General features: G+C 42.3%; 2 protein-coding genes across 2 annotated transcripts in view; both read left to right on the plus strand.

Moving 5' to 3' along the window:
• six3b (SIX homeobox 3b) lies at positions 1-2,084 on the plus strand. The gene is made up of 2 exons (XM_086195020.1): positions 1-714; positions 1,364-2,084. Exons 1-2 carry the CDS (start codon positions 20-22, stop codon positions 1,500-1,502), a joined length of 834 nt encoding a protein of 277 aa, XP_086051146.1. The 5' UTR covers positions 1-19; the 3' UTR covers positions 1,503-2,084.
• Positions 2,085-5,921: 3,837 nt separating this feature from the next.
• The window catches only part of prkcea (protein kinase C, epsilon a), a 36,830-nt gene continuing 28,719 nt past the window's right edge, over positions 5,922-14,032 (plus strand). Inside the window, exon 1 of the mRNA XM_086196162.1 lies at positions 5,922-7,093. Within this exon, the coding sequence (XP_086052288.1) occupies positions 6,749-7,093 (345 nt within the window). The 5' untranslated portion in view covers positions 5,922-6,748. The remainder of the gene's footprint in view (positions 7,094-14,032) is intronic.

The raw sequence follows: 14,032 nt of genomic DNA on the forward strand, positions 1-14,032 counted from the left end.
ACCTCGAGCCGTTATCCAGATGGTGTTCCGGTCGCCGCTCGATTTTTTCTCAGCCTCGCGTCTCCTCTTGCCTCACTTCACCGATGGGGCGGCGATCCTGTCCCGTTCCCGCTCCCCAGAGGAGGCGCCTGTCTCCTGTCCCCCTCTGGCGCTCCCGGGTTTGTGTTTTTCGGCGGCGCAGATCGCCAGCGTCTGTGAGACGCTAGAGGAGACCGGAGACATAGACCGGCTGGCCCGTTTTCTCTGGTCACTCCCGGTGACAGCAGATGGCCGTGACTCCATCTCTGAGCACGAGTCAGTGCAGCGGGCTCGCGCTGTGGTGGCCTATCACACCGGGAGTTTCCGGGAGCTTTACCACATCCTGGAGACGCACCGCTTTACGCGCGCGTCTCACGGTAAACTGCAAGCGATGTGGCTCGAAGCTCACTACCGAGAAGCAGAGAAGCTCCGCGGGCGCCCGCTTGGCCCAGTGGATAAGTACCGCGTAAGGAAGAAGTTTCCTTTACCGAGGACTATCTGGGACGGAGAGCAGAAGACGCACTGCTTTAAAGAGCGCACACGGGGGCTGCTCAGAGAATGGTACCTGCAGGATCCTTACCCGAATCCCGGGAAGAAACGAGAGCTGGCACACGCAACAGGGCTGACACCGACTCAGGTTGGGAACTGGTTTAAAAACCGGAGACAGCGAGACCGGGCGGCGGCGGCCAAAAACAGGTCAGTGGCTTTGACTTGAAAGTTTGTAACTTAGAGCTCCCAAGAAGAAAACTGGTAGGATATTCTTAGATGTGTGCCAAAAAAAAGGGCCATTTTAAAAAGAAAAATCAAAATGAAACAGGACAAATGTCCTCATGAACCTTCACGAGTTTATTCACCCAGCAGTGAAGCCATTTTTTTCTCCACAGGCGGCCAAGGCTGTGCGTAAAAAGGACTATTCATGCGTAAAAGCGCACGACCTCTCAGCTTGTAGGTTTTAGTTTTCGTTTTGTCAGTTTGACCCGCTGGATCTGTCTTCCATTATCTCTCACTAGAGTTTCTGTCAGGATAAGTGTGTGGGTCGACCGTCCCCGCATGAGTGACTGCTAAAAACCTCTGTCAATTTTAATTTGGAGCTGGACTTTCTTTCTTTCTTTCTTTCTTTCTTTTTTCTCTTTGTTTCTTTTACATTGTTTAACAGGAGTTCTGCACAAAGCTGTTAGACTGCAAGCAACAGCAACAACAACAAAAAGAAATTAAAATAAATCTGCTCTTTGAAGCAACAAGTTTTAGTGGTTTCTTGATTGTGTTTCATTTCACACCAGGCCTTTTAGAGTCCGTCAGAATGTTCGCTTCTAATTTGTTTCTTTTCTTTTTTGGTCATTTTCAGGTTGCAGCACCACAGGATGTGTCCAGACAGTTCACGTGCACTTAGCGAAGGAGTGTGCAGTCCAGACATGAACGTTGCACATGCGGATGGAGAAACTCTCCTCTCAGTAACGGACAGTGACTCTGACTTGGATGTCTGAAAAACATTCTATCTATGAAATGGACCTTCAAGGGGCCTTGTGGATTATCAGAGGAGAGGAGCAGGATGTTGAAGGACAAAAGCTGGCCACAGCTGAACTTGAAATAAATGTTTCTTGCGTAATACAACTACATCCTCAGTATTAGCCCAACTCTTCTTCAGCTGCAGGATGAAAATATGGTTCTTTTTTTCTGAGAATATTGGGTTTTTTCTCTGTCTCTGCTCCTGGTTTTCTGCCCCCTGTTTATTGCCTTTTTGTTGTTGTTGTTGTTGTTGTTGTTGTTGTGGATCTGTGGGTGGTGGCATCTGCTGACTCCCAATTGGCCAAACAGACATCAAGCTCTGGAGCCTTGCTTGACTCGGGACCCCAGATATGAACTCACGTTTATTGGTATTTGTTTGCTATGGTTTTAATGAGTCGATTCATCATGAAAATGTTCTTAGAAGCTCTTAAAGACCCCTTGATATCCGCTGCTGTAGACAATCAATATGCACTGAAGCCTACCTCCCCGTCCGGCAGTTGGTACTGTCCATGAGTAGAGACATTTGTTTACCTGAACTTCCCGAACATAGGCCGCATTTATTTCTGTGTTACGTTCTATTTGATGATGAATACATGTTTTGGTATTTTATATGAATAAAAAAAATATTTAATATATGACTGTTACGTTGGCAGCTCTTTTTTTGCAATTGTATCTGCATCAAACCCTGGTTTCAGGACCTAAAAAGATCAGTGACACCCAGTCTTCATAGTTCTTGGTTCCATTCGGCAGTAAGTCCTCCAGCTGGATGGTGCTGTTGCTGATGAAGTCGTCGCATCAGTGCATCATAGTAAACAAACAGACTGGGGCGCAATGCAAAACTCCTCGTGCCAGGCTGGACTGTTGGTCTTGGTCCTGGTAGCAGTCTGGTCTAATCTGGCCTGGCCAGGGAGGAGCCGATCCTTTTGAGGTGAGGACATTCAAATTTAGATTCAGTTCATATCCCAGTTGGCCTAGTTAATGCTGGGGTGTGTGCTCATATCAAGACGCTGTCATCTTTGGGATTATTTCCATAATGGAGCAATGAATAATCCGTAAACTTTCACATTAGATGTATCTAATTGTTTTAGCTTCCAGTGCCTCCAAATTCACGATGAAGCTTAATTGAAATGTTAATTAAACACTAAATATATAGTTTTGTGGATGCAGAACATTTGAAATGAGAACTTCTTTGAATATAATGAAAACCTCTCCTGTGAAAAACTCTTGACTGGCGCAGCAGCAGTGGAGCAACACTTAGCTTCAAGCTACGTAAACATACATAGCTGGAACTTTCAGTAACATGGAGTCAAAAAGAAGTGATCCAGCCGTAAAAGGAAACATCTTCATGAGTTCTGAGCACATATTTACAAGTACTTGAGAGACAGAATGTACTTTTTTGTTGAAGTATCACATTATTGTAGGGGTCTATTATGTTTTGAAGGCCCCTTTCAGTTTAGACGACCTCCGGCGATGAAACCTCCTCACCACAATCCGAAAGTTGAATGTCGCCATCTAGTGGTTAAAAAAAACCCAAACAAAAACAAAATCGTCATTGTGGTGGAACAAACTGTTATGCGATGTCTATCATTTTCATCTTAATGCGGACAGATAATAACAGTACATGCTGGACAGATTATTGACAGTTAACAGTTTAAAGGGCCCAAACAGAGCCAATATTATTTTTTTTTATTTTTTCCTTTAAATTTGCAAGACATCTGTAATGATGAATGAAACCACGCTGACAGTAATTTGTCTTCCTCGTGTTTTTTTCTTGTATGTGTGTGTATGTTGTTGTTGTTGTTGTTTTGCCGTTTTTATCATTGTAGTAGTGCATTAATTTACGACGGGTACTTGAACACACCGCTCGCTGACGTCACGTCCTGTGAGCGTCATAATCCTGGCAGTATGTCATTACACCCAGCAGGGGGCGCCGCTCCAATATAATCTACTTGTCATGCGGCGCTAGTCGGGGTTTTTCATAGAATAAAATCAGAAGATTCATCAAATTAGAGCCTCCTCAAGTAAGCAACACCAAACTAATCTCACCGTCCTAATGGGTCCTCCTGTCTACCGTAAAAACCACCGGTCAAACATGATCGAGAGCTCCCTCCTGCAATATCTGGTGATGTGTCAAAGTTTTAATACATGTCCAAATCTATGGGGTCACAGTCCATGATGGAAGTTAGCAGCATCCCACTGGACCGAACCAAGCCACGCTGTGACAGTGAAGATCATTCACGTGACCTCCAAGAGACGGGGTTTGTTTTGCAAGCAGAATGTACAGCAAATGTAAAATGGTCGGTGTTCAGTGACACCATATGTTGAGTTAGCATAAAGTAGAATGGAATTTGTCGGTGCCTTTTTATTTAATGTGTTTGGAGCACTTTGGTGTTTTTGCCCAGCATTTCATTGATTTATAGGTTGTGCATCCAAACAAATTATGAACAAAAACTTCTCCTTTTTTTTTTTTAACCTTACCAATCTAGAGAAGGGTGAAATAAACCCATTAGAATAAAATAAATCAATTAAAAAAATACACTAAGTATTACAATTTATAAGTACATTCATTACAGGACATTTAGTAAATATATTTGTTTAGCTATGTACATTATTATTATTATTTCGATAACAGAAAATTCCTGTGAATATATAAATACGCATAATGGGTAGATTATGAGAAAATGACCCAACACAAGTGAACCCTCCCAACAAGCTACAAGCTGAAGGCTAAAGCATCAAATTAGTTGCCTTTTTCCATCTATTTAGTGACATTTCACTCGTGTGCTGCTGTTAGTTGAGCTATTGCATCGGTAATTAGTCAACAATTGGGTTGAAGAGCTGCGTGACTCCTCTCCAAGGCTTCCTGCCCTGCAGATTCACACTGATGACACTCCTCTGCAAAGCTATTATTGAGCGCATTATGAAAATTATAACAGGGCACTACAGGGAAAAAAAAAAGCCAGAGATACAGGCTGAGAGTTTTTATAAAATGTTATTTTAGCATCAATAGGGCTGTGTAAAAAATGTGAAAGCCGGAAAAATCACACCTGAATACGATGGCGAAAGCTCATGAAAGTTGCTCACGGTGTCCAACAAGATTCTGTACTTGGAACAGTTTTATTCAGCTTTTATATGATTCCCCTATATCAGGGAACGCTCCACAAACGTTCCCTGATATTCAATCATCACTGTCTATTATCCACCATCTTAAACCAGACACCTAAATTACAATTAATTTGCAATTGTCCAAGCACATACAAATACACAGGCTAAGATCAAAAGTATAACCATGTAGAGCAGACGCCCCAGTGGAATGCAGTACGGGAAATGTATGCGCTTTGACTCAAGGCTGATTAATCCCTTGACCCTGAAACACAGAGACAAAGATGAGAAGATGAACATGGATGACAAGTACTGCACATCAAACATATAAAACAAAGCCACTGATCAATAAACCAAACACCTTTCGTTTCGTTTCGTCCTTTTGAAGTGCTTGTCACTTACAAGCCGGTGCTAAAATGCAAAGCAAAAAACAAACATATACAGAAAACTCACCACAATGAAACACAGGGGGAAAAAAGATGATAATTCCATGATTCAAAATTAAAAAAAAAAAAACTGAATAGGGTTTGATTAAAAACAAGACTAAAAACTACATAATTAGAGTTAGAATACAGAAAAGAAACAAAATGCTACAGGAGGGAGATAAATTGAAAGATCTTAAAAGTGTTGGAAGTACAAAACTGAAAAAGATTAAAACTGAGGAGGCTGTTAATTTAGTCTCTAATATCCATATTTTGTCCATTTATTTCATATTTTTTTACTTTCTAGTGATATTTTTCAACATAAATAATCACTAAGCGGTCCTATAACGCTATTTCACTTTCCACCGAAAGCAAAAAGTAAAAAGTACACTCTCTCAATTTTTAATGTAACGAAATAAAATAAAAAAGACACACAGACATCACAACAGAATCAAGAACACATAATCAAAAACTGTCAAGTATTTCTACTGCATTACATCCTTCCCTTCTAGTACCTATACACGTAAAATACTGCAGTCTTTATTTGTGTCCTGTGTGTGTGTGTGTGTGTGTGTGTGTGTGTGTGTGTGTGTGTGTGTGTGTGTGTGTCCGTCCAGACAGCCAATACAGACAGTCAATTAGTCAGTCCTTATGCATGGTCACAGACAGACAGCGCGCGCGCACACACACACACACACACATACACACACACACACACACACATACACACACACACACACACACACACACACACACACACACACACACACACACAGACTACTCTCTCATCCGGCGCAAGAGCCCGGCAGCGTGGGTGACGCGTTTTGCGCATTTCCTGCAGCTCGCGCTCACTCACTCTCGGATTGAGAGGGGAGGGAGGGGAGGGGGGGACGGGAAACAGGGGCCGCGCGCAAGGACCGACAGGAGGAAAAAAAAATCGAACGGGAGCGGAGCACCGTGATGTATTTGGGGTGATTGTAAGCCCCCCCAAAAAGACTGCATTGGATGGTTAAAAAAAGGGGGGCATTTCTGTCCGAGATTACGCGCAAATATCGCGGTATCGTGAGGTCGAAACGAGGGGATTATCCTCGAGAGGAGCGAGCGAGCCGCGACGGGCTGGAAACAGAGCACCAATCCCGGATGGCTAGGCGCGGCTGCTCCCGCTCTCCCCCACCCTGACCCAGGAGAGAGACACACACACGGAGGCGCCGGGGCTTCATATGAATGTTAACCCGCATTCCCACTCACCGCTGTTGATAGCCCGGCCTGTTTCCGCCGAGGAGAGAGAATCTTGTCTGGCGCGCGGGACCGACCATAAACAAACACGGTAGCGGCTCCGGTGGTAGAGTGTCCAGCCGCAGACCTCTGCATGGTGCGAGCCTCCTTCATTTCTGCCTTTTCAGACCCTTGGATATCATCAGCTGTACAGTTAGTGTGTGTGTGTGTTTGTTTGCGTGCGCGTGAGTGAGTGAGTGTGTGTGTTTGTGTGTGTGTGTGTGTGCGCGCATAACACAGTGTTGTGATATGGCTGTACTACACTGAGAGTCCAAGGAGCCAACGGCATTATGGGATGTAGCAGAACTGTGCAGTGACCCCCACTCACTGGAAGGAAACATTCTGTTTACAGGAGCAGGAACAGGCAGACAAGCTTAAACACACACACACACACACACTCACACTCACACAGACAACCTGCAGCCATGCCTGTGTTCAGTGGCCTGTTGAAGGTGCGAGTGTGTGAGGCGGTGGACTTGAAGCCCACCCCGTGGGCCCTGCGTCATGCCGTGGGCAAAAGCGGCTCCTTCCTGCTGGACCCCTACCTGGCCCTTAACCTGGACCAGATCCGGCTGGGCCAGACGGCCACCAGAACCAAGACCAACAGTCCAGCCTGGCACCAGGAGTTTTGCACTGAGGTTCGAGAGGGAAGGAGTCTGGAACTGTCTGTTTTCCACGATGCGCCCATCGGATATGATGACTTTGTTGCCAACTGCACCATCCAGCTGGAGGACCTGCTGCAGAATGGGACCAGGCACTATGAAGACTGGGTATGTGTTTGACATGTGACTGTGGCTGTTTGAGTAGATGTGGTGGTACTGATGCCCTCCGGGGGCTGAAACAAGGGTTTAATGCAGATACATCTGCAACATGTGCTGATGGAGGTAAAATTAATATCTAGTACAGACCCCAGGCCCTGAATCAAACAAGGGCCCCAGTTAATACAGCACAGGGAGAGAAACACAAGCCTCTGTCAATTGTTGGGCCTTGTGTATGATGTGGTACGTACTGTGGGGCAATGCAGAGTGAACTGCTGATTTGGGAATTTTTGCACCAGTGGCCTCTAAGCGTCCACTCCTATATGGATCTGTAAGAGTGAGTGTTAAAGACAAACAACGCAACTTATCAATCCAAGAAGGACGCCTTTTTTTTTTTTTTTTCCATTTACTGCTTTAAAAAAGATTCACAGAATCCTGTCTTGAGACTGGCTTTAGGAGTTTAGTGTATTGCTGCAGGGTTAGCGATGCACTGATAAGCCCTTTGATGCCAGTACCTCTGCTCCGAATATCTAAATCTACTGATAACAGATACTTTGGCTGGCTTTCCCCAAATATAATATCTGAATGAAAGACACATCCATGATATAACCAGGACATTCAAAACGAGTGTGAAATCGTCGCGTCTATTAGAGTGCTGCAGTGATTTTTGCAGACCGTTAGCATCTCCACTGGCTCCCTCGACTCAGAGCCATTTGGATTTTTTTTTTCGTGGGTGGGATTTTGGATTATTGGTATTGGTATTGATATATTGGATATAAATATCAATTCTGGTAGGTAAATCTTTATGACGCATACATTTTCTTTCCGAAGACAATTTTCACCACACTACTTTTTATATTTTGGTTTTTTAAAGCTAAAAAGTTTAAAGCTAACGTTATGCTGTCAACAACCTACACTGCGGACGCCTGACTAAAAAGCTTTGCGCAGTTAGCTCTGTAGTCTCATCATAGCCATTTGTTAGCGTCCACTATTTGTTTAGACTTATAAAAAGCCTCAACCGTAGTGTTGACTGTTGCATTTCATGCCATAGAACAAAACATTAAAAAGATCTTAAGCTTTTTTTTAACCACAGATGTTATTTACACGTGTTAAGGAATAACTTTGAACACACTTGAACAAGTAATCTGAATAAAGTTTTCACGACATGCAGATTTGAAAAAAAACATTTTTTTATTCACACATTGTTCATAAAGACAAGTCTTGTGTTGCTGTAAATTTTGGCACTGAAATTTGAACTTCTAGTACAACTGAACATCGACAGCAAGTCTCTGTCACGGGCCTCCTCGATCTTGACCCTGGGAAAAAAACGTTAGCTCGCCAGTTCCTAACATTGCGCTTGTAAAGTTATGTCGTTTTGTGAAGATTATTATTTTTTAATGAAATGTATAAGTCTCATAAAACTTGATTGCCACAGAGCTCATTTTTTTGGCAGTAAAATCCCACTTTAGGTGGAGGGAACCCACTGTTACGCTAAGGTCAGGTTTAGCCTTCGCACATTATCATTAACTATGCCCTCCAAATTTGAAACCGCAACAGCCGTCCTCATCACCATCATCTTCTTTCTTGTGTGCCAGTGTAATGGCTTGTCAAACTCAGAGCCGTAGTCTCAGCGTCCTCCCGTGACTCAGCCGTGACGTTGTCTTGTACTTGTAATGAGCCTTTGTTTACTTTAATGGTGTAGTTTTCCGCGCTCTACCTTGTGACACGGGAGCTGTTTGGACCTGCTTGAGATCTAAGTTGGTCCTCTCTCTAGGTCCAGCCTGTAGTCGCCCCTCTTCAATTCCACACATTCCTCTTGTCTCTTTCTCGGCTGGGAGCAACAGAAGGTGCCCATGTCTTTTCCTTATTCCACATTTAGACACAACAACGTGCTTCTAACAAGATCCCCGTCTGTAGGTAAATCAGCCGTGAAGAAGACCAAAGTTCCTTTCATTTATCGGGTTTCTTGTCATGTAATGCACTTTGCGTTGGATCTGTGACTCATGCACATCCGTGTGCGTGCAGATAAAGAAGTATTTGTTTTGGGTCGGCACATAGTGACTTAAATTGTAACATGTGATCTTGCCCCACTTTTACACATTATTTTGAATTGTCTGGCTTTAACCCGATGGAGTTGATGTGAAGCGTTCTGTGGGCCAAGGATGTGTAATTCAATTAGTCACATGTCTTGGTTTTGCTTATAGCCAATTAAATTCAAATTGCTTTAAGGAATATTCCAACTTTTTGAGAAATCGGATGATTGTCCTTCCTCACCAGAGCCAGACAAGATGATGGATGCCCTTCTCTGCTCTGTGTGTGCAGGAGGGAGCCGTGATCCGCAGAGACCAGCTGACTGCTAGGTAGCTTAGTGTTAGCATACTCTGTCAAAAGTTATGAAATACACTTTAGTCTAAAACAATCTCTGATTGGTGTACTACAACTAGGGTTGTGTATAACATTTGACATGAAATGGGGAAAGACTTTTTTTTTTAAACTTCTGACAGAAGTATGCTAACACTTACCATCCACTACCATTCACTGTGCTAAGCTAACTAGGCCGTCTATGGGGGTCTCAGCTCCCTACTGCGGACTCACAAGTCAGAAAGGAGTATCTATATTCTTGGCTGGCTCTTGGGAGTATGGCAGATAAGGTTATTTTCCAAATAGTTGGTTTGTTTCTTCAGCAATATAGCAGACTTTTTTTTCCAAAGGAAACTTTGTTTATTACGTTCTTTTCCACCTTTTACGCGGCAAGTGGTCTGTATTTTTTAATGCCAGTAAAAAAGCGAAAATGAACTGACTTTTGTTTTAATTTAATCTACTCTATGAATGTTACAATTGCTGTAGTATTTTTTGCCAGTTATTATATCAAGATGGCATTTCAGTTGCATAGTAAAGCAGTTGTGAGTGTGGATTATTTGGAAGACACTCCTAAATGCCAGATTTTTAGAAAAAATATTTTTTTAATACAGACCCTGCTCTCAGCTGGATTAACATACAACTATGATGTAACGGTTAAAAATAAGGTTGAAATGTTCATTGTGAGAAATAAATGCGAAGCGGATTTCTGTCCTTCTGTCCATAGAAACGAGCGGCTGCCTCAAAAGACCCGAACAAAGTGACTGTGATTCTGATACGAAAGTGTAAATGCTCAGTGTTTCAAAGATTAAACCAAATAGTGTGGAGCATTAAGAGGCGTTTATTGACATATGGTTATGTAACCTTTTACTATATTAGCATACATTGGCATATAAATAGGCCCTCTCACACACATACATAAACACACACGCACACGCACACACACTTTGTCCCTGAGCCTGCTCAGAGTAAGGTCAGCGTATATGCATCACTCTGTTGATTGACCACATCCCATTGATCAGCCATCCGGCTCATCAATACATCTGCCTCACAGCGACACAGTCCCTCCAACTTCCCCTCCACCCTCCTTGTTGCAGTGCTCCATCACTCCCTACCTCTGCTTCCTGCATCTCCCTCGTCCACATCCTCCTCCTCCTCCTCTTCTCATCTTTCTCTTCTCTGGTTGTCTCCGTTCCACTTTCACCTGCTTCTCTGTGACGTTCCTCAGCGGAGAGACGAAAACATGGAAAGTATAGCGCATCGTTTTGATTCAAGCAACTGTCTTGCTGCCATCGCTTGGGGCTAAAAAGAAACTAAAAAGTAGCTTTTGCACCTTTAAACTTTTAACCTTTTTCTCTGAGTGACGCATGCAAAAAGCTGATGAATTTCATAAAAATAAATATTTAATTAGGATATTATTCTTCTGGCCATTTTCAAGAAGACAGCACTGCCTTGAAAGCTATCCAATAAAATGTACAATTATTGCTTTCATAAAGTCGTACAGTTAATTCATTGATCATGTAGGTCGTTAAATGTCACACAGTCATAGAAAACTGCAATCGTCTGTTCCAACCGTCCAAAAAATATTCAACCTCTAATGATGTAACATTCAGAAACAACACTTTAACCATTTAAGTGGCTGGTATTGCATCAAAGAAAAAAAAAATTAATGTATCATTGTTTTGGTGAATTGTGTCTCAAAAACATTTAGAATCATAACTTTTTTTCTTTTTTTTTTGGTAACAGAGATTAAAATCATTGTTGGTTTATCTTCTGATCATATTTGCAATCAGTGCCTTTGCCCCCCCCCCCCCCCCCCCAAAGAAAAAGAAAGAGGAGTCAAAACTTCCCATTGCATCGTGTGGATATCTTTAAAATGTTTAATCCTGAAGTATGGTTCAAAGGGAAAATAAGTTTAAGAGCAGAAAACCTTAAATCAGAGAAGCTGGAACCTTTACACGATGATCATCATAATCAATTGGGTTTATATTTTAAACCTTTCGAAAGCCAAGGCTGCTTTACGAGAGTTAAAAACACGACGAGAACCAAAAGATAAAATGGAAGGGAACCAGAGGTGAAATGCCTCTGATTTGAAAGAATGAGCAGCCAGTGTTGGCGGTGTGCTCCCTTGAGATCAACGAGTAATAAAAGAACTTGACATGGTGATCTTAGCATTTTAAGCACGTTAATAGAAGATTCATGTTTTGTATGAAGACAATTTGTCCGCCTGAAATGCTACTTTTTTTGCGTCTTTATATTTAAAGACACCCGAAATACTTGTTTCTAAATGGAATTCAGTCGGACTCCAAAAAAAAGCCACGAACGGGGGGAAAAAATGTCAGAAGTGAGGGCATCACATTTGACTACAGAGTAGGGATGTAATTCAAATATGGAAAATGTACAATAACTCAAATCAACGGCACGCTGGCCGCTGCTTCCCTTCACCCTTCTGCTGCCTCACTCTCTTCATCTTATTGCGATCCTCTCTCTCTCACGCCTCGCCGCCACTGCTCTCCTCCTCCCTGCTTCCTTCTCTTGTTTTGTCTTCCTCCACCTCTCCATCCATCTCCTGTGGGCCGGATTCCTACTCTGTGAAATATTAACCAGGCTTTGATGCTTATTAATTGCACCCCTCAGTAATTGAGATGCTCTGTGAAGCCCATCCCTATGGTGACGATGACAGCCTGTCCCCTTGGTGACGAGATATCACCTACAGAGAGAAATGGGTGGGAGAGAGTTGGGGGGAGATGGAGGTGGTGGACCAGAAGAGAGAAAAACAAGCTTGACTGGAAGGCTCGTGGTTCTTTGAGAGGTTGGAAGATCCTGAATTGAAGGCCTTAAAAGGTTGATGAAAGGTTTCTTGGGCATCATAGCATCATAGCCGTGTGTAAGAGGAAATATAAGCAGTGTGAGATGATGAACCTCAGAACAGATGTGACTAAAGTAGGGGTACACAGTATGGGATTTTTTTTACTTATATCCGATATGTAATGTTGATATTGTCAGTCTTCATAAGAGTTGATGTGATATTCACATTTTGTACACGCTGAAATGCAGATGTTGACGAGGGATACGCTGTAATATTGGCACGTCATGGGTTTGCGTCAGTCCCGAGACAATATTTGCTTCATTCATTGAAGAAAGTTTATATAATTTAGAATCACATTGTCATCAACAAAGACAATTAGAAGTAAAGTGGACGACACAACAACCAGGTCCTCAATATGAATGAGAAATAATGACGGCCCACGTACAGATCCCTGTGGGACACCACAAACCAACTTAGCCCTTCGTCATCAATATCAGCACATCCATAGTATTAATAATAGTCTTTTATGTATAGCATCTCTCTCACAGAGAATACATCTAAAAAGCCTTTACATGCCATAAATGTTCAAATAGAGAATAGTCCCAAAATACAGTTCACAATGTAGCCTCGGCATCTTTGCTCCTCATACGTCATTTATGATGGGGAAACACAGTGGGAATTAAGGTACTCACAGACTTTTTCCCAAAACTGTTTTTTTTTTTTTTTTTTTTTAACATTCACAATGTTTACATTTGCTTTCCATTATGGAAACATCAATGACATCACGCGTGTGAGTGTGTGTGTACAGCAGGGGGAAGGGGGGGGGGGGGGCTGACGAGGAGTGAGAGATGCTTTGCTTTTGCAAGGTCGTAAAGTAACGTCGTGTAAAAACGTTTTCGCCTCATTATGAAACTGTGGCGAGACACATTGGACTGTGGCGGTCTGTTAATGGGAAACACCGGTGCAGATACAATGGCGCTTCCCTGAACCGGCCGTGCAGCAGGTCAGGTTCTCTGCATTCCCCACCGTCTGCCATGATGAAATAAGAAAGTACACACCTAGCATGTTGAATATGTTACTTTTCATGAAAATGAAAACATCTCTGGATATTTTCAAGTGTACATCAGGTAATACTGCGTGCTTTTCAGGGCAGGTATCGGCTCCCCAAGATGTATTACATAGAATTTAGTGGTTTTAGCGACCAAATGTTGATTCTGCTGCATGCTATTGAGTCTGGAGCCAGAAGTCATCATTTGAGCCGCCCAAAGTTTGTGCGAAATCGCATCATTTTTTTGCTAATATTTTCCTGATGAGAAATATGATGTGGACACCAATAAATCCTCCTAATTCATAAAATGTAAACAATCAGCAACCTGACAGGAAGTTACTTTGTACATTCTTATCTTACAATCATTCCAAATAGGCTAAAGACAACAATAATTTGCACGAGGATTATTTTTCTTGCTGTGTTTGTTTTTTTTCATATTTACATAAATAATGACTCATAATGAAATAATGATTCAATAACATTTGAATGAGTAAATATGGGTAGTTGTTGATAGAGTTTGTGACTCATCTGCACGCCATATCTGAAAAATGGCATAAATGGAAAAACAACAACAACAAAAATGTTTTTTTTTCCAGAAACTGTTTTACCACTTCTGGCAGAATTAATGTATCAGTTGTAACTTCCAATCGGGGGCGAAAATAAATAGAAAATATGGAAATAGGATGTTATATTTCTGCTAATAGATCCGTCATAAAAGCAGTTACCAGTAACATTA

This window comes from Aulostomus chinensis, chromosome 23 (genome assembly GCF_037954235.1).
Source record: "Aulostomus chinensis isolate RoL2024-O1b breed Wild chromosome 23, RoL_Achi_v1.0, whole genome shotgun sequence".
NCBI classification, from domain to species: domain Eukaryota; kingdom Metazoa; phylum Chordata; class Actinopteri; order Syngnathiformes; family Aulostomidae; genus Aulostomus; species Aulostomus chinensis.

Excerpts from the sequence above, each read along its gene's own strand:
- six3b (XM_086195020.1), top strand. The coding sequence starts at position 20 with ATGGTGTTCCGGTCGCCGCTCGATTTTTTCTCAGCCTCGCGTCTCCTC. Across the intron at positions 715-1,363 it reads GCGGCGGCGGCCAAAAACAG|GTTGCAGCACCACAGGATGT; the intron begins GTCAGTGGCTTT and ends GGTCATTTTCAG.